Source organism: Halichoeres trimaculatus, unplaced genomic scaffold (assembly GCF_033239565.1).
Source record: "Halichoeres trimaculatus isolate MK-OKI-2021-1 unplaced genomic scaffold, fHalTri1.1 fHalTri1_scaffold_17, whole genome shotgun sequence".
Classification (NCBI taxonomy): domain Eukaryota; kingdom Metazoa; phylum Chordata; class Actinopteri; order Labriformes; family Labridae; genus Halichoeres; species Halichoeres trimaculatus.
In genome coordinates this window covers 24,327,534-24,347,152 of record NW_027437195.1, presented here as the reverse complement: position 1 = coordinate 24,347,152, position 19,619 = coordinate 24,327,534, and the positions used below count along the sequence as shown (strand labels likewise).

Genomic DNA, 19,619 nt, shown 5'->3' with positions numbered 1-19,619 from the left:
TTGTCTGAAGCAAAGTTTTTGCGTCTGTCGCTCCTCGACACTGGACCTGCCTTCTGCCTCCCTGCCTACCGCTGAGAGCTCCTGCCGGGCAAAAAGTCGAGCAGACAGAGAGAGAAAAGAGGCAGAGTTGGAGGGGAAAGAGAGAGACACAGAGAAAGAGAGAGAGGGAAGCCGGGGGTGGACCGTTAATTTCATCCACACACCGTCTTGAATGCGTGGCGGAGAGCAGACTGAGCTGCTGTAAAACATCACCTCGCCGAGGACCGGGGGACATACCAGAGCGTTTCTGTAGGATATATTCAAATAAAGCGATCTAGATACATGTATAATATGGATCAGTATGACGAAGAGAATGATTACATGCAACAAGAAGATGACTGGGATCGGGATCTGCTCTTGGATCCAGCTTGGGAGAAGCAGCAGAGAAAGGTGAGACCGACTTCCTTTTACCTCCGGTGTAAAGGTGCGGAAGTGCGACTGTTGCATGTAATAACAAGACGCTGAATTATAGTATTAGAATAAAACTAATGAAGACGATTAAGTACTTTAAAGCAGATTGATCAGCGTGTAGTATTAAACGCAAAGTGGCACCGTTTCGAGAATAATCTCATTATCTTTTTGTAAAAATCACCTGCGCGACTTTTTTTCATGTGCCTCCAAAAACTTCTCTCATCTCCACATCTCGCAACACGCTTACACACATCCTGTTATGAAATATCCTGCAGCAGCAATTACATGCAGCAGGCCTGACGATTATCTCTGCAGCAGGAGGGGGAGGATAGAAAATAAGGGGGCGAGGTGGGGGGTTAGAGGCAACGATTAAAAACCGGACAGGGCGCCCACCTTTCCAGCGCAACAGATGTCAGCCATGCGCTTGGCTGCATATGGTGTGTGCTTGGCCCCTCCTGTCATATGGTTTATGATGCGACGTGGATTAGGGCATGCTTAACAAGCAGAAGGATGGAGGGAGTGTGTGTGTGGGTCAGTAACAGCAGTATAATGCATTTAGCGTCTGCTTTGTGGAGATGTTTGCAGAATTTACGCACAGATCCTGCGCACTGGGTTGCCTCTTGTTTGTTTTGGAGCTCTGCTTCGTGGGCGTAAACACGCTTATTAATCCATTTTGTGAGAATCTGATCTCTATAATTTGTATCACCTTCTGAAAGAGATGCTGTAATACATCCATGTGTTGTCTTAACACGCGTAAATCATCCACACGCGACTAACAGCTGCTTCAGCATGGAGTGCCTGTTTCGAGAAGCTCCCTTCCCTCCTTCTCCCCACACTTTTTCCTCCGCTTTGAAAAACGGGGAAGAAAAGCGCTGTGGAATCTGAGTAAGCGCTGCGGTTTGGGCTGGGCTTGCAATGGGAGCAAGCGTGCCCAAAAATGGTAATAATCGGCCCCTCTCGCTGCCGCTGGAAAAACTTTTTCCCCGAGTTACTTTCTTGCACTGCGAAGGCTTCTGGTTTCCTGGATTATGTCATCGGCAGCAGGCTGCTACCGGCCGAAATTAGAGGAAATAAAGGAGTGGTCTGCAGCAAGGGTTGATATCAGGTGTGAACAGCGGGCCTGCCTTCTTTAGGCATCATCAGAGCACTCTCTCTGTGAGTTTTCAGAATGAGAACTGTACCAATAAGCCTCTGGCAGAAGCCCAAAGGAAGCAGTAACACTATCAGGGCTGTGACTAATAACTGCTTTTATTGTCTGTAAGTTTCTTTGCTCCAGAAATTGGTGAAAATGGAGCTCAGAGTCCCAGCTGACGTCCTCAGATGACTTATTCTTTCCACAACTGAAGGGAACAGAGTTTGATGTAGAAGGAAAGAAGTACTCGGCTCAATATTATGAGTAATAGTCAGATCCTGTCAGTCTAATCCAACTTTTTAATTAAGTCTAAAATCATTCTCTATCATTTATTTTTAAGTTCTGCACCAAAACACCCGCCCAACATGAATCTCATATCATACCTACCTCAGATGTATGAGGTGAACCAGTGACGGGAGCATCTGTACATGGGGCGCACTCCCCCCAAACTTGACTTTTTAAAATACATGTTAAAGTCTTTGTCAGACAAAATAGATATTTCTAACAGGAAAGACTATCTTTTTGTATCATTTCTGTCTCAATCACAGTTCAGTGTTAAAAACCATGTGATCAATGAAAAAGTTGACAGCCCGTAAAATTGTTGCTCATATCTCACTGAAAAGAGCAAATGTGCAGTTAACACCCCTAACTAATAAAAGATCAATTGTTGGCATATTTGTTGCATCACTGAAGTGTAAAATTGAATCATTGCATTGATAAAAACTGGACTCTTCGGTTCACACATCTTCTCCCGCCTGATTCAAACAGAGGCCATCACACTTAAACAGTTCCCTCTGATGATCTGTAAAATTTCAGCATCTGCTCGACCCTCATTGATCTCCTCCTCCTGCAGAGAGGGGAATGTTTTATTCATTTCTTCCCCTCCACAGAGAGCAGTGATGAGTGGTTATGTTGAGCTGTGATTAGACGCTCACACAGTCACAGGCTGAGAGGGGGAGACTGTAGCTCACAGAGGGTCACAGGGCGAGTGCAGTTTACCATCATACACATTCATCCATATTTATGTGAGCAGCAATCAGGTTTACTGCTGAAGACCTGATGAAGGAGAATAGTTTGAAATGGTTGTTTTCCAGTGAGGACGAATGATCAGTTTTGTTGCTGAGATGTGTAAATGATTCTATCTATTTAGACCAACCAGCATCTTAAAGATGTTTGATAAGATATGAGACAATATAATGCTTTACAACACAAAATTATCAAACTATTTAACTAAAAACAATACAACATGTTACAGTAAGATATGATACATCACAATTTGATATGATACTCAAGGATCTGATATAAAACATCATGTGCGATACGTTGCAATACCATACAATATGACAGGCTGCTATACATCATGCTACTTTCAGTCATGTAGCATTACATTACATCGTGCACCAACTTATAATGCTACAATACATAACACTACAACATGTATTGTAGCTTTACATAGAGTTATGTTACGCCACAGTATGTTATATTAAGTTACATTACATTACACTACCGTATTCCACGATAGGTTATACAAAGCAACAATACTGTATGCTACGCTTTAACCTATGATACTTTCCGTACAATACCTTCTGCTACAGTACCATACATTGTAGTATGTTCTGCTAAAGTATATGACTCTACAGTACGTTACTATAAGTGGGGATGGGTACCGAATTAGGTACTGTTTGAGATACTGACCAGATTATGTCAAAAGTACTGGGTATCATTTCATGTAGAGTCGAAAAGTACCATGTTTAGGTACCTAAACGCATCCTTGTGACTGTGAGGAAGTGGAAGAGTAGGCGATTTTCCATGCTGGACATGAACACAGCATTTCAAGTTTATATATTGAAGAATAAATTTGTTAAATTGTAAAATAATATAGAATTCATTATTAAACAAATTGATATTTTTTACCACATAAACACAAAAAAGTACCATAAATTGGTACTGCTAAGTACCGGTACCGATTTCTTTGTACCGGGCTTTGGTACCGTATCGTTTCAAATGTGAAAGGTACCCATCTCTAACTGTAAGTCACGACACACTGCTTTGAGTTATGCCACATTGTGCTAAGTGATGTCATGTTCGGTTAAGTGATGTTACATTATGTTATTAGTTATGTTACAGTATGTCATAACATAATGCACTGAAATATGGTAGTAAAACCCAATAAGATAACATATGGGGTGATAATTAAATTTATTGTAATATATCTTACATTTTTCGTAAGATTAAGTAGAGCTGCTTATTGCTAGGAACCTGATCATTCGATTTGGTTTAATTTCTTTAGGTCGCGATATTGTTCAATATTGATTTGATTTAATATTGTTTTAAATGCTTCAACGTTGATTCAGTCCACAAATAATTAGAGTTTTTGTCGACAATTTTAAGATATTCATTTTGATACTTATGTGAGCATATTTGGTATTTCAAAGTTGAAGGAGCTGGCTGTACACTGCTGCTTGATTTGGTTATTGTTTGTGCAGTGCGGCCTCTGTCTATACAACACGAATAACAGGCACAGGGCCCCCCACTGGCTGGGAGGTGAATTGATTCAGAAGATTTTCCAAATCGATATTGAGTTGAGTGGAGAAGTATTGCGATGGATTGATTAATCAATATTTTTAGCCACGCCTAATATGACCATTAAAAATATTACTTCAAAAAGTTAAGTTCTAACAACATCCGAGTAAAGACACTCTGTCCTGATGGTGGACAGCCCTGTAACATTCAGCTTCATGGTACAGTTATAATAGACTTCTGAAGGGAAAAGTGCTTTGGATATGTTTACTAAAACATTTCTCTGAGCTGGAGTTGAACTCTTTTCCCCCTGTTTCAAAGTAAAAACAGAACAAAGTCTCTCCAAAATTTGCAGCTAGGATTCAAATACCATATTCAGCTGCTTAAAATAGGTTTTATCAACCAAACATGGTGCTGTTTGAAGAAAGGTTGTTGTTCTCCTGTCATGTGTTCTGCTTTGCTTCTCTGTAGCCCGAGGACACCCATTGTTTGTGATAACTGGAAGGCAAACATTTACCATTAAAATAATCCTGTTAGTCCCTGGGACATAAACCTGAAATGTTAGAATGTCAAAGCAGCTCTGTATCATTTTTTTCTTTGACACGATTTCTTAATGTCTTTTTGACTCACACGCTCTGAGCATGTCAGAAAGCGCTCTGAATATTTTGCGTCCAAAGCAAGTCCCAACCCAGCCCCTGTGTGTGCGGGTGCTGCCTGGTATTCTCTTATCTCAGGATCTTGATGTGTTTGCAGACCAGGTGTGTCAGATACCTGGAGCCAGATGTTACTTAAACAGCACGCAGGAGGATTTTATTTGTGTGTTAGTTTAAAAAACAAACAAACTGCCTCCCTCGTTTGTTTGTCTGTTATTTCCTGACTTGTTTTCGCAGCTGGAGGGAGGGCAGGTGGGGTTCAGGTGTGATCTGCTGCGGGTTATTTGTCCTTATAAGGAAATGAGCTGGAGTAGCTTGGATCAGTCCCTGCCTGTGCACCTCCTGCCTTCCTCTCCCACACCTCAAACCCTCCCAGCCCACACCCACATTCCCGGCTCAGACTGAGCATGTCAGGTTGGAGATAAGATCCACTCAGTCCCAAAGTAATCTGACCCCAGCTCTCAGATTTTTACTAAACCTCCAAAATAGTTTAAGACAGGAAGCTTCAGTTTGATCAAATCTGTAGAAATTATTTTGTGTAGCTATCTTCTGGATTTCACACAAGTCTGTTGGTTAAAAAGTTAATCTTATACCCTGGATTTTGACCAAACAGGTGTCGTTGAGTTTGCCCTTTTTGGGTGACTGATACATGAAGTGACCCCTCAGAAAACCTGTCACCGGACTGGTCTCACTCCACTCTTTGGGTGAGGCTGAATGAGCAAACCAAGCCTGAGTAAATCCACAGGAAGTGATGGTTTATGTTCCCGACCTGCTGTTTTTGTGTCACAGAAGAGTTTTGAAATCAGGGTCTGTTTGGAGTTTCAGGAAACTGACTCAACACGACTGTGAGGTGTGAGTAAGAGCAGAACAGAGGAGACGTGTTTTATTCCATGACTCTGTGTGTGTTTGGTGGACTTTAATGACGGCTCTGAACCCCTGACAGAATGTTACCTGTCATCAGATTCCTCTGCTCCCACGATGCACCTGGTCCAGTCAGAGCTCTGTGAACAAAAGAAGAAGAGTCAGAGAGCAGTCGTGGTGACAAAGCCAAGGATGATGAAATACTGAATTCCTCTCTCCTTCTCTTTCCCTCTTTACACCTCTTTCCCTGCACTCTTTCTCTACATGCATCTTTTCTTTGCTTTTCCTGTTTTCTTTCTTTGGTTTTTTTCCTCTCTGCTCTCTTTATCCTTTTTCTTATTCTACCTCTTTCTTTCTTTCTTTCTTTGTTTCTTTGTTTCTTTCTTTCTTTGTTTCTTTCTTTCTTTCTTTCTTTCTTTCTTTCTTTCTTTCTTTCTTTCTTTCTTTCACCAATTCTTTCTTTCTTTCTCTTACCCTTTCTTTCTGACTTTACTTTCTGCTTTTATTTGTAAGTTAGTTAGTTAGTTAGTTAGTTAGTTTCTTTCTTTCTTTCTTTCTTTCTTTCTTTCTTTCTTTCTTTCTTTCTTTCTGACTTTACTTTTTGTCCTGTCTTTCTTTCTGTTTTCATTTGTTTCTTTCTTTCTGACTTTACTTGTTTTGTCCCATCCCTCTTTCTGTTTTTGTTTGATGTTTGTTTAATTATTTCTTTCTTTCTTTCTTTCTTTCTTTCTTTCTTTCTTTCTTTCTTTCTTTCTTTCTTTCTTTCTTTCTTTCTTTCTTCCTGTCTTTCTTTCTTTCTTTCTTTCTTTCTTTCTTTCTTTCTTTCTTTCTTTCTTTCTTTCTTCCCGTCTTTCTTTCTTTCTTCCCGTCTTTCTTTCTTTTTTCTATTTGCCTTTTCTTCCTTTTTTATGTATTTTTTCTTTACTGTGTTCAGTATTTCCTTCTTCCTTTCACCAATTCTTTCATTGTTAGTTTTTTTCTCTTTCCCTTGTTTATTGTTCATTCATTCATTCATCATTTTCTTTTTTCATTCTTTCTTTCTTTCTCTTACTCTTTCTCTCTGTTTTTATTTTTTGTTTGTTTGTTTTTCTGTTTGTTTGTTCTTTCTTTTCTCACCATATCTTTAACTTGGTCTTTTTTCCTTCTTGTGCTTACTCATTTCTCCTTCTCTTTTTATCTCTCTCTAACTCGGTCTGTTTCTCTCATCTCTCCCTCTCTATTCCTTCCCCTGTCTTCCTCTCTTTCTTTCCCTCCTCTTTTTTTCCATCATCACTCTGGAGGAGTTTGATTTTCCTGAATCTGTGCTGTGTGTATCATGTGATGTTTTGGTCTTGCGACTCGTTGCTGAGCCTCTGATTGAACTCACATGTCGTTATAAACACCCTGGAAATATTTTCTGTCACTAAAATCAAATCTGGTGTATGATTTCAAAAGGAAAGGTCTTCCTAAAAGTTTTTCAAAAACTGTTATTTACCGATTTTACAGACCCAAACTAGAGAGAGAGAGTTTCAGTCTGACTGGATGGATGGTAACTGCAGCACTCATCCACCAACAGGGAGGAAAATCTCAGCCGTAATGTCACTAAACTTTGCTCCTGGCTCTTGCTTCATTTGTAACTGGCAAATGTTTCAGAGGTATCAAACTTCCTGAATAACTCCTGGATTAAGAACAAGTGATTTCTGTAAAGTAAGGTGAGAAAGTGAAGCAGCTCTTTGTCTGCGTCTGACTCAAACACGCTTCAGGGAAACGAGCTTTCAACTGTCATCCCAGCAGCTATTTATCAGCTACTTACTCATCTGTCAGGGCGTCTGAGGATTTCTGAGAAACACTCAGAAACAAAGTGATGAAAATGTCGTAAAAGTAGGTTTACATTCACTTCTCTCTGCTGGCTGCTGTGTTTAACACAGCCACACTATCAATTCCAACAGGAGCTTCCCCCAACAGACTCATCATCTCGCTCCAGTCACACTTTGGGGGCCTGGTCTAGTTTGCTCTGATTGATGAGGTCATGGGCTGACATGGAAGCGCAGAGGGCGAGGAGCATCCAGCCGTGAACTCGTCCCAGTGGAGGAAGTTTTATGAGGGAGGAGAGTCCAGAGACAGATTGTACCAAAAATAATCAACAAATATTAATGACTTTATAAAAATTGGATGGTTTTAATCAACATATGTATAATTAATGTATAACTGAAATCCTTTTAGTTCAGAGTCAAACCATGGAAGCTTTAACATAAAGAGGGCTCAAACCACAGTAAGTCAGACTCAGTGAGTGCTGTTAGGTGGTTAAAAGACAGTCTATTGGTGACACCAATGTTTCTCATAAAAATCTGATATTGTGCAAAAATGTTACAAAAAAAAATAATTGTAGCTGTGTACTACACTGTAAAATGGCTTTTAAAATGATTCCAAAACAACTGACCCAAAAATGGAGAGAAAACATTGACACCTACAGCATACTGACTTGCTCAGTCCAACAAACCCATTTTATCAAGTTTAGAAAAGTATTTTACTTTGAGATGATATTTTATAACAACTAACTTATTTCATCAGTGCAGTTGTATAACTTCTAGGAGAGTGAATTATTTGATACTTGTCATGTTTTTTGTGGTTACACCATTTGACAATTTAATGGGACTGAATCTTGATTTGGTTAAAATAATGGAAATGTGATATGAAATACGATGACACCGCCACAAATGCAAAATATAAATTTTAACAAACATCCAACATTTTTATAACAAGTTAAAAGTATATTTTTTGATGCTGTTATTAGAGCTTGGCCAAAGCAGCGGCCTCTGGACTAATGCTGCGTTCCATTTGTACTTGGAACTGGGAAGTTGGGAGCGGGAATGATGTCTTCTTAGAGTTCAGCGTTCCAGTTGCCAAGCCAGAAAAACTTGCCATAATGGCTGTATTTCTGTATACAAACACTGAATAATACTATGTATACGGCTGATGTATTGCGGCAAACGCTAGTCAGAAATTGTAAAATAAAAAGAATATAACAGGACCTTAATTACTGTTTACCCCGAACTCGGAATTTCCTACTTGGAACTTGGGGGGTGGTGTGGGTTCTCCAACTTCCAAGTCGGAAATTCCAACCCCGGGGTGGGTCTATGTCAGTGGTCCCACTCGGAAATTTCAACTTCTGAGTATAAATGGAACACATAATTAAAAATACCATGTCAATGCACAAGTGTTAAACTGCAGTTCCTTGAGTGTCCACTTGAGGCTGGCTGCACAAACACTGGAAACCACATACACACCCATTCAAAAAAGTTGACTTTTACCACATAATTTTTTAAGCCTGGTTTAAAGGAAAAAAAGGATCTTGGGGCACAGATAGCCAAGCAGTCTAGGCCACACTCCACGAGTTTTACCCTCAAGCAGGTGGCTTGGGTCCAAATCCATCTGTACCCTGTTTCCTACTCAATCCATTGTCCTATTCTCTCTAATGAAAGACATGGACCCTCCCTTTGTTAGTTTAGTTTTTTTTTCAAATCTTACTCATCATTTTTAATTTATCAAACTTGCGACTTTTGCCCATATAAGGGCATTGATGATTTTACTGACAGGTGGGCACCGTGTAGCTGTCTTCAAAGAGGCTAAAGACCTGCCTCTTTACCTCATCCTAGCTTAAACAAAGCTACGTTGAATCAGCTCTTTCATCTGCCAATGATAGGTTTCAAAACTCTTCATCAGAAACAAATGGGTGACATCACTGAGACTGTGTTCATATATTAGATTATACGATTTATAGTAAAAGCATGGACGTCATACCCAGGTCTCCAGTCAATAAGTATATTTTGCTAATGCTGAGTGAGGATAACATTGATGATATTGCTACTTCCTGTGCAGTCCCAGTCATCAGTAGCAATCTTGCATCTCTCAGTGTTCTTGTTTTACTTTTGCTCCAGTTACGTTTTGAACCCGCTCCCAACAGACTCCTGTTTCTCCTTCCTCCATTCTTCTCTCTCTGTCTGCTGTAAACCGATCCAGCGCGAACACGGTCACGCTTTGACCGAACACGCTTCATAATTAAGCGAAACATCTTGTTATCTGCCACTAACGAGATGCTTTCAGTGAAGAGGAAAGTGTCTGCTCTTTCCAGCCTGAAGCTCAGGGTTTGATGTGTGGTGTGTCAGAAGATCCTGACCTGTGTCAAATTGTTCTTACATAACCTGATCCTCCATTCAGAGAGGGAGATCGTCTGCCAGAGCTCCGTTCTCTGGATCCACTTCACAGACTAGCATGGTCTTAGACTTTAATCCTGTTTGGAAGTTTCAGACAATCCTGATGATGATGAGCCACAAACTTTAAGGTTTTAGCCTCCTACATGAAAACTTTCGTTACATCTTCCCAAACGATAACAGGATGGGCTCCATAAATATCAGACACCACTTATTGTTTTTGCGTCTTGAATATCTCTTTGAATGCAGCACATTTTTGTAGAAATACCTGTTTCAGTGCCAGTGATTGAGAAAGCAGATCCGTCTGAAGTGGGACTCTGCATCCTTTCATGGTCTGGAAAACATTTTCATGCTTAGATTGCACTCCTCGGCCCTGAACAGTTCCTCCTTTATTTGTTTGAGGAAGGCGAAAGCTAATTCTTCTTCATCAAGCGGCACACTGCGTCTGGGTTTTTTACAATTCACTGTTTGAAAAGTCAAATGTGAGCAATTACCAGGCTCTTATCTGCACTGCTCCCAAATGCCAAGGCCCTGATGCAAATTCTCCACCGCTTATTTTCTCAGGCTGGTGCTCCAAATTTAGAAACGTGTGGTTCGAGGTCATTAAAAGACTTTCAAGGGCAATTGTGCGATGAATTTTGACAACTTTTGAAGAGGTTTGGAGAACTTTGCATGATGGAAATCCTGCACGGACTTCAGCTTGGTGACAGATTTGAGACCCCAGCCGGGGAGCTTTTTGGATTCCACATCCACCATGGGATTTGGGGTCAAGGTGCATTTCCTGTGGAGCAAAGAGTGCAGAGTAAAAACCTGCTCAATGCTCGAGCCCGTCTGGAACCACTACACACTCACGGTCACATGTCTCCAATAGCGTACGACCCAGAGGGGGTTTACAGGCGACCCGTCTGCATGTTTGCGAGGAATTTTCCCGCACCACATGGGGAGGATGTAGCCGGGTCTTTCCTCCGCTAATGCTATTAATCAAACCACATGCATACTCGAGTGCATGAAGCCGCTCTTTGAAGCCGAGAGGGGGTCGAGCTGTACTGTACTCTCCTCACACAGTCTATGAACATGTGAGTGTATTAGCTGTAAGCTGCCTCACAGGAGCAGCTGCAGTGCGTCTCACGTAAGTGAAAGCAGCTTTGAGTAAACAGATACTGCGGTAAAAGCAGGCACACCTTTCCATTCAGTAGGGGTGTGGGTGGAGCTCCGGGGGGAGAAAGAGGAGAGGGAGGGAAGGGGGAGGCTGGGACAGAGGAGCTTTCAGGTCTGGGTACAAAGGGAGCGTGTTCAGGAGGCCACCTTTTGTCACTTTGTCAACCTGGAGTCAATAATTTATCATCGGTGGGCAGGACGGAGGACGAGGTATCAGATGACTCTTTACTATTAAGTTGCTTCACTGTGTTTCCCCCAACAACATGCTTTTTCTGTCATTGTGGTTTTTCGGAAACACATTCCCTTCGTATTTTAGTACCAACAAGGTCTCCAAGGAGAGAAGAGAAAGAGTGAAAATAGGCAAAAAGAGTGAAAACAGCTAGCCTTGGTGTGGCAATTTTGTTACAAGACATTCAGCAGAGACCTCTGGGAAACCAAGGCAACGACTACTCAATCATAAAAAAGTCCTCTAGGAATAACAGACTGTCTTTTTTTACATTTTTACGCATGCCAAAGATTTTGTGTTTCAAGTTTTTAGTCACTAAAATGTTGAAGTAACCGGATTTCATGAAATAAATTTGCAGAATTAGACTTGCTTCCTCTCTGTTTCATACTATCAGTTTACTACTCAACATTGCATTACGCTTTCCAAATGTTGTGTGAAATTTATGTTTTTCTTTTTCATGCACCATTATTTAAATGTAGAATTTTGCCTTCAACTTTTGGAGGTGATAAAAATATCTAACATGCTAAAAGCCATCAGCATTGGTGTGTTTTTATATGTGTGTTTCACGGGGCAATATCTGGAAGCGCCAAATAAAGTCGATTCAGGAGTTTTGAAAGATGCAGTTCCTCCAGCGTCCACTTGAGGCTTGCTTCAGAAGTGTCAGAAAGCACATACACATCCATTTGATAAAGCTGATCTTTACAGCAAAAGAAAACAAATCTACAGCTTATAGATTGACAGATCTTTTTTTGTTTGGTGACTGGTAAGCCATGAACCATTAACTAAAGTTTCATGCTCTCCAAATTGGAGCCTCGGGCCGATTATGCCTGTCACCAATTAATCAACATTGGCCAAAATGTAGCCGATTATAAAAAATTTTGCCCTGCGGAGATTCTGTCGCTCCTGCTCCTGTGTGTCTGTGTGTTGGGCTGCACACTGCCTGGGCCCTCCGTCCACCATTATCTCATGTAAGACTATAGAACGATGCTTTAACGTCGCGAAAGTTGCTTTTTTGTGAGATAAACAGAGATAAATGGTACTGTTAATTCACACGTCCACCATTATCTAATGTAAGACTATAATAAGGCGTTTTAACGTGATGTAAGTTGCTCATTTTGTGTTTACAGTTTGACTTTTTTTTCTACTTACTGTGTTTAAAGTTTGGCTTCTTTATTTATTATTGTTTTTACAGCTTGTTCTTATTTATCATGGTTTACACTACAGTTCTTATGTTGACAGTTTTATAATTAAAGTTCCTTGTTTTAATTTAATAGTGTTCTGTCTCTGTCTTGAATCATATGGGTATTATAATAATTTGTGTTTATACAGTATATATCCTGTGTATATCAATGAATTTATTATACGTATCAGCGGATTTATCGGATATCGCTCGATATATCAGATATCGGCAGATATATTGGATACCAGCTTTTTTTTCCCCCAAGTATTGGTATGGGCATCGGCCTCAAAAATCCCATATCGGTCGGGCTCTACTCCAAATATATCAAACAGAACATTAAAAATATCCTCTGCGTAGTTTTCTGATTAAGAAAAGTAACCGACTTTTTGCCATAGCGTCAACAGAGAGTGGTAAAATGTGTCAATATCATATGAAAATATAGAATTAAAACCTTGTTGCAGTTAGAGTTTGTTAGAAAGCAATGTGAAATTGGTTTGCTGAGTGGAGTTAAAGTTTGTGGAGCTAGCGCACAGATTTATCATACTGAGAAAACTTAGCCTCCCCAGTGAGACACGTGAGATGACGTCTGGGCTTGTTTACATACTGGTAGTACAGCTTTATCACTTTATGGGAGTAGACACAGAGGGCCACAGGAGGAAGTGGTTACAGAACAGCTCGAATACAAGATATTTTTAAGATTTCAGGCTGACCATGCTTAAAATATCATTTTTTATTTGACCTCTAATTCTGATGTTCGCTAGTAAGAGTCAGGACTTTACCATTAGGAACTCAAGAGCAGTCAGCCTCCTCATACTAGGGATGCATCGATCCGATCCTGGTATTGAGTATCAGTCTTGTATTTTTGGTAAAGCTAGATCAGATATCTAGACAAAAGGCTGATTCTTTGGGCATGCCCACCAATTTAACACAAGCTAGAAAAACCTGATGTTGCCAAGGCATTGTTTTGAATCTCATCCTCAGATTAAGGAAAAAAGGTTTTTAAATTACAACTGGAACTGGATTTGTTCAGTATCTGTATCACCTGATATAAGAGCCAAGCTATTGGTGTCAGGACTTCTTTATCCAGGGAGAAAAAGTTCAAATATCATGAAGTTATCATCATCAGTTTTACTACAATCCTGAACTGTTTTGTTCCCCAGCCCCAGCCGGAAATAATCAATCAATGTGTGTTGGTGAGTTCCTGGAGAGAGCGTGTTCAGATGAACTCTGAGGCCGGAGGCTATTAGTTCAGCTGCACTCTCCCACTTTTCTAAAGTGGGACAAATATTGAACGTCTGAATTTCAATCAGTGGTTGCTATTGATCATCCCGTCCACCGGCACTCTCGGTCAGTTACAGAAACTCCCTGCAGTCATGTTGCTTAATACGCCGACGACTCTGTGTTGTTTGCGATCCCGTCTGCACAAACTCTGCATCAGCTACAAGCGCTGACCGACATTTCTCCTCCTGCACCTCTCTTTCTCCCTCTTTGTTTCCCACTGCGGGATTAGCGTGCACGCTCCCGACGTCACTCTGTTTGTTAGAGTAAACAACAGCAGCCACTGTGAAGTGCTCACGGCTGATCTCATTACAAGTTGTAACGGACACCTCCCCCTCGGCAGACACGCCCCCGTAACCCAGCACGAGACGGGAGAGCTGGCTGATGCTTGTCTGAGAGCGTGGAGAGCTCTTAGTAGAGCGGCGGGGCAGCGGAGAGGTCTGAGCTGTTTGAAGTGGCGGCAGGTGCTGGAGCCACACAGACAGACAGACAGACAGACAGACTGACGGGGAGGGAGGGAGGAAATCAACAGCAATGGCTGATTCTGCAGCAGAAGTTGATGTTTTAAGGCTGCTCTTTTCTCTGATTTCTGTCGCTTTGTGTCCTCAAACATAAAAACCTTATGGCTCCTAAGATCTAGTCCAAAAAGGCTGGAGAAGGGGGATATATTTTTGGAAGAAGTCTTTGTCCAGTGTGATGAAAAAACAAGAAGATCCCACACACCTACAACAAAAACATTATTTAATGAAATTCAAAAAATGAATTTCCATCAATGAAACATTAAACGAAACACCAGAAGAAGCCTGGTCCCGGGGTTGGCCTCATGTAGAGGTCAAAACAGGACAGCACCATGTGATCAAAACGTTTCACTTCACCTGTTTGTCTCCTGAATGCAGCTTTCAGGACGGTTCATTTACCGAACTGAAAGCAGCGCTGCTTCTCTCTTTGCCTCACATGTGGAAGTGATGATCAGGAAGCTTTGTGTGTGTGTGTGTGTGTGTGTTTTGGTCACAGAGAGGATCCCACATGTGAACAGAACACACACATTCTCAGTTCAGGTGTAGTTTTACTCTCTCAGACAGTGAAGCTGAGAAACATATGGGGATGTTTTAGACTCTCAAGCTCATACGATACATGTTCAGAGAAAATATAACGACAACAATAACCATAGTAAATATAACCTTGATGAGTCAGACATTTTAATGAGTTATTAAATTATTTTTGATGGATTATAAAAGCTGTGATGCACCCAAAGGGGCCCTGATGTGAGAAACAATCATGGGTGCAGCGTGATGGTTTCTCTGGCTGCCTGCAGTTTGATATATCGTGTGTTGACAGCCACAAAGTGCTTTCTCTCTGGATTTGATTCAGACAATATGAGGCCCTGATACAGATGCTTGTTTGTTTCTGCGCTCTATAGAAAATGTTACGTCTGCTCTCCTGATAGCAGAAAAACTCTCACACACAATAGGTACAATGGCTCTGACAGGACACGTACAGTACAGTTGATGAGCAGATGTGTTGAAAGCGTCCTTTGTCTGAGTGCAGTGTGGCTCCTCCCTGCTCAGCATTTCTCGCAGTCAGGTGACCGTCAGCAAGAAAGGAAAGCGCTGCTCCGGCACAAAACAGCCCCGCGGCCGGCCCGCACGCTTCCCATCACACGACCGCTGCAGCACGGCGCTCTAGCTGACTCATGACTCCTGTGTTTGGACTCTGTACTTCCCATCCCTGTGTTTAGATTGGCATCTGACTGTTGTTAGTGAGCATGACTCAGGGATTAAAGCTGTGCTGAGTCGCTTGGTTAACAACTTTGTTCCTGTTGATGCTTTGCTGAAGCAGAACTTCTTATGACAAAAATGACAGATTGACAATATTTTAAGGGAAAATACGTAATTCCCAAACCTTTTAGACCCCATTGTTCTGATTTTTGTGACTGTCAAAGATTTGACATTGAACCAACAGATTTTTTCCAACTTCCAGTCTTGACATGTGAGAAATAAGCACCAAACTCCATTAATAAAACATTCAACCTAACCTCAAACGACACAAGATTTTCTGGTCTCTTCCTGCCTGGTTTGGTTCAATTGTTTTTGTCATTTTTTGACTTTTATGCTTCAAACTGCTGGCTCAAATCAGCCACAGAGTTTCTGTATCACTCAATAAATCAAAAGCATCTCAGAGATGAAGAGCAGAAACTCCTGTGTCACTGCCAGGTCAATGCTTTATCTGCTGGAGTCTGGTTTCTTTAAAGAGAGATGAAACAGCGGTTTTTGAGGTCAAAATATCACTTTCTCTCAAGCTAAACTATTAGAAGTAAGTCAGACCTAAGGGGCCCAAGGGTGTGGCTAAATGGGTGGCCAGAGGTGGCACAGGCCCCCTTTGAAATCTGAAAGGCCACCCCTTACTATAAAAATTTGACTCGTTGGAGACTAGACAAACTAGCTCCTAATTATTGTTTCTTTTTAGCATTACAATATTACAATTTATTTTGTTCCTGGGTGAAATTTTAATTTTGTGTCAGTTTTTCTTTTATTGCCAGTTGAAATCTCACCACAATCCTTTCAAATTGTATGAATAATTTCCCTTACTGTTGAGACAGGTGCACAGAAACGACACAGTACAGCAGAAACTAAAAATAAAGGTCCTTATTGTCACAGATGTGACTTGTTCACTAATTTGCTATGTCGTGTAAAATTATGTAATTTCGCTGAAGTCGAAAACTAAATCAAACTCATGCATTGTCAGTCAAAAAACATTTATAAGCACTTCTTTATCCCCATAATTGTAAGCATTTCCAAAAGCACACAAGCTAATACTCATTTTCTAAGTACACACAAACACTGTGACACTTCTGCACAAGTCTGTGTCCCAGTTTGGCCACCCCAGTCAGAGAAGTCTGGACACGCCCCTGCCTGAGCCTGTCAGAGGTAAACATGAGCTCTTTTTGAAGCTCAATCAGGGTAATTAAATTGAAGCCATAACAACCTGTTTTGTGACCTCTGTCTCCTAGAGTTTCAGTGTCTTTAAAGTGAAATTTAAAGTTTCTGTATATAATGTTTGTCTCAGCACCTTAAAGCCGAGCTGTAGCTTCACTTTGGACACAACAAGGACACAGTGCAGAGAACAGGCTCCTCTCTACTCCTGCTTTGAGCCACTGAAGCAGAGCTGTTCATGTTCACGCTGGGCTTTTCCGGCAACTTGTCGCTCAGCATGTCCTCTTTGATGCCTGCTGCTGGATTTGAATAGATTCTGCATGAGGATTTGCATCCAATTTGTGTGCTCCTGTGAGATCAGCAGAAATGCTGCGTCGTCTTATCTTTTATCGTCTCGCTCTCGGTTCCACTTTTGTGAGGATGCGGCCATATTTGGTTCGGGATTCTACAAGGCGTTCAACTATAACTTCATGAATCCAGCAGTGGAAGAAGTACTTTTTCTGGTCCTCGATGACTTGCAGGTTTTAAAAATAAAATTTTATATATATATATTTATATATGTGTTGTTTTTTTTGTTTTGCTTTGTTTTATCTGTTTTTGGTTTTCTTGGAGGTTCTTTTCATGTTCAAGTGGTGCTTGATACATTCCACCAACACCCTAGCGTTCCTTGTTTCTGATTATAATGAATGTTTAATAATGAAAACGCAATAAAAATTCACAGAAAAATTAATAAATAAAAAGGAATAAAAAGTTGAAATTATGTAATGAAAATCGTAATCATGAGATTAAAAAAAAATCAAAGTTATGGAAATAAAAGGCCATATATGGGCTAAAAAGTCAAAATTATGAGATAAAAAATTTAAATTATTAAATAAATGTCAAAATTATGAGATTTATGTGCTTGAATTATTAGTTGATACGGAAAAAAATTCTCAACAAAGCCAAATTTTCAATATAATTTTTTTAATTGGTAGAAATGGGCTTCCATACAAAACTGGCCATAATAACTGCAACTTGATGTACACTGGTTTCCCCCCCAACCGTTGTTGGAACGTGTCCAGATCTAACTTCTGGTGACCCACAGAGACACTCACACACGTTTTTGTGGTTGTGAACACGTTGCTTGTGTCTGTGCATGCGTACACGCTGGCTCGTTGGATCCCAGCAGCGTGTTGTCAGCCTCCGGGGAGACGTGTACGTGGTTTCTTTAAGAGCCTCACTGCTGCCAAGCTGTTTGTTTGTTGGTCTCCAGGCTTTTGTGGTTGTCACAGCAACTGCCCAGTGTCAGGAGCTCTGCAGCATTTTGCACAGACAAGCCGCTCTGAGTGAAATGAACTGGACTGAGGAAAGAGCTACTGACTTCACACAGTGAAATACACACACACATGTATATGCATGAGGCCGCTTTGGGCCAGAGCAGAGTAAATATCAGAGGAGTTGTAACAATGGCGGCTATTCTCCGTCAATCTGCACTTCTTGGCCGACTCGCTGCTCCGTCAGCAGGCGCTGAGTGTGTGTGTCTGTGCATGAGTCTGCTTGCACCAACAGTTTGTGTCTGTGTGCATGAATTTCTGCACAAACTCTGCACAGATATGTGTGCCTTTGTGTTAGCATATTCTCTTGCACACTCTCCGTCGTGCACATGTGTGCTGAAGCAGCAGGCGAGGCCATAGATAAGTGTAATGGGACCACGATGCTGAGTCGGCAGTTAGCAGTAACAGCCTGTTGGAGTGCCTGGTTGGATGCTGCTGCACCTGAGAGACTGTCGCACTCCATCATGGCTGCTTCCTCTGCCCTGCTGGCCAAGAGAGAGGACACTAGAGCAGTGTAATGTGTGTGGTCTGCATGGAAATGGACAATTTAGCATCTTTATCTCTCATTTTATGCACATTAACTTCTAACTCAGCATGACGTATTTGATATCTTTGGTAACTCTCAGCTCTGACGGATCACACTACGGCTCTGCAGGTGTTTAAAGTCTGTGAGATTGGGAAAGACAGGGCTGCCAGAGAGCGTCTTAAATCACAGTGAGGAGGATAACAGCACTTATTAAAACATCAAACTTTACAGTTCCAGCGAAGGTAGTTTTGCACGTACTTGAAGGGTTGAAAAACATCTGAAGGGAGCTCGAAGTGGGAGCCAGTCGAGGTGGTTTGATTAGGATCCTCATGGAGGCTTAAGGTAGACCCAGATCTCTGTGGAGGGATATAACCGTGCAGGCTGGGTGTGTTCTTCAGGGAGCTTTACAGGAAGGAGACACAGGGAGGTCAACAATGACCTTTGACCCTTTTAGTGTACTCCCCTTGGTAGCTGGCAGGTCCCCAGACCCCTGTCCTTCCTGTGTTGGAAAGAAAGAGGACAGGAGAGGTCAGATTGTTTCAGTCTCTCTGAGAGCAGGATGGATGCAGCTGTGAGGAGTTTTGTTTGGAGGTTTCACTTTCAGGAACAGAGGAGTTGCTTGTCTACCTTTGCCTCAGACAGTTTGCTAATTTTTAATGCTGTTTTATTTTTAGTTGAGCAGGCCTATTAACAAGCTCCAGTCACATAGACATGACATAAAAATCAAACAGGCATAAGCAAGTGTCTGCAAGCTGCGGCTCTTTGACTCCTTTATAGTGGCTCCCTTTAGCTTTAAAATTATTAAAAATAAAGTTTTTTTTTTATTTTTCTTACAGAGGGTTTTGATGATTAAAGACATCAACACTAAATAAAATCATGCATTAACATTTTGTTGACCTAAATATGCCTCACATCTCGCAATAAAGCCTGCCACTGCTCTATTTCACCTCCTACAACATCAACAGCCCACCAACTTTCCATGCACCTGTGGCTAACCTCAAGTTTTACAGCCCTGTGAAGCTACTAGATCTACAAAAAGACAAATCTGGAAGAAAATACAGATTTTAATTCTATGTGGGTGGATTCATTAAACCGCCAATGTGCTGGCTTTAAACACATGTTTAATATGTGGTAAGGCATTTGCAAACAACAAAAAATGAGTTGAGCAATATTGTCAATATATGCGTTCAAATTTAAGT

At 41.2% G+C, this 19,619-nt stretch overlaps 1 protein-coding gene across 5 annotated transcripts in view; it reads left to right on the top strand.

Moving 5' to 3' along the window:
- Window positions 1–19,619, top strand: part of actn1 (actinin, alpha 1) — a 58,297-nt gene continuing 38,678 nt past the window's right edge. For all 5 annotated transcript variants that reach the window (XM_074692028.1, XM_074692025.1, XM_074692027.1 and 2 more), the window contains exon 1: window positions 1–429. In XM_074692028.1, coding sequence (XP_074548129.1) covers window positions 322–429 — 108 coding nt within the window. In that variant the 5' untranslated portion in view covers window positions 1–321. The remainder of the gene's footprint in view (window positions 430–19,619) is intronic.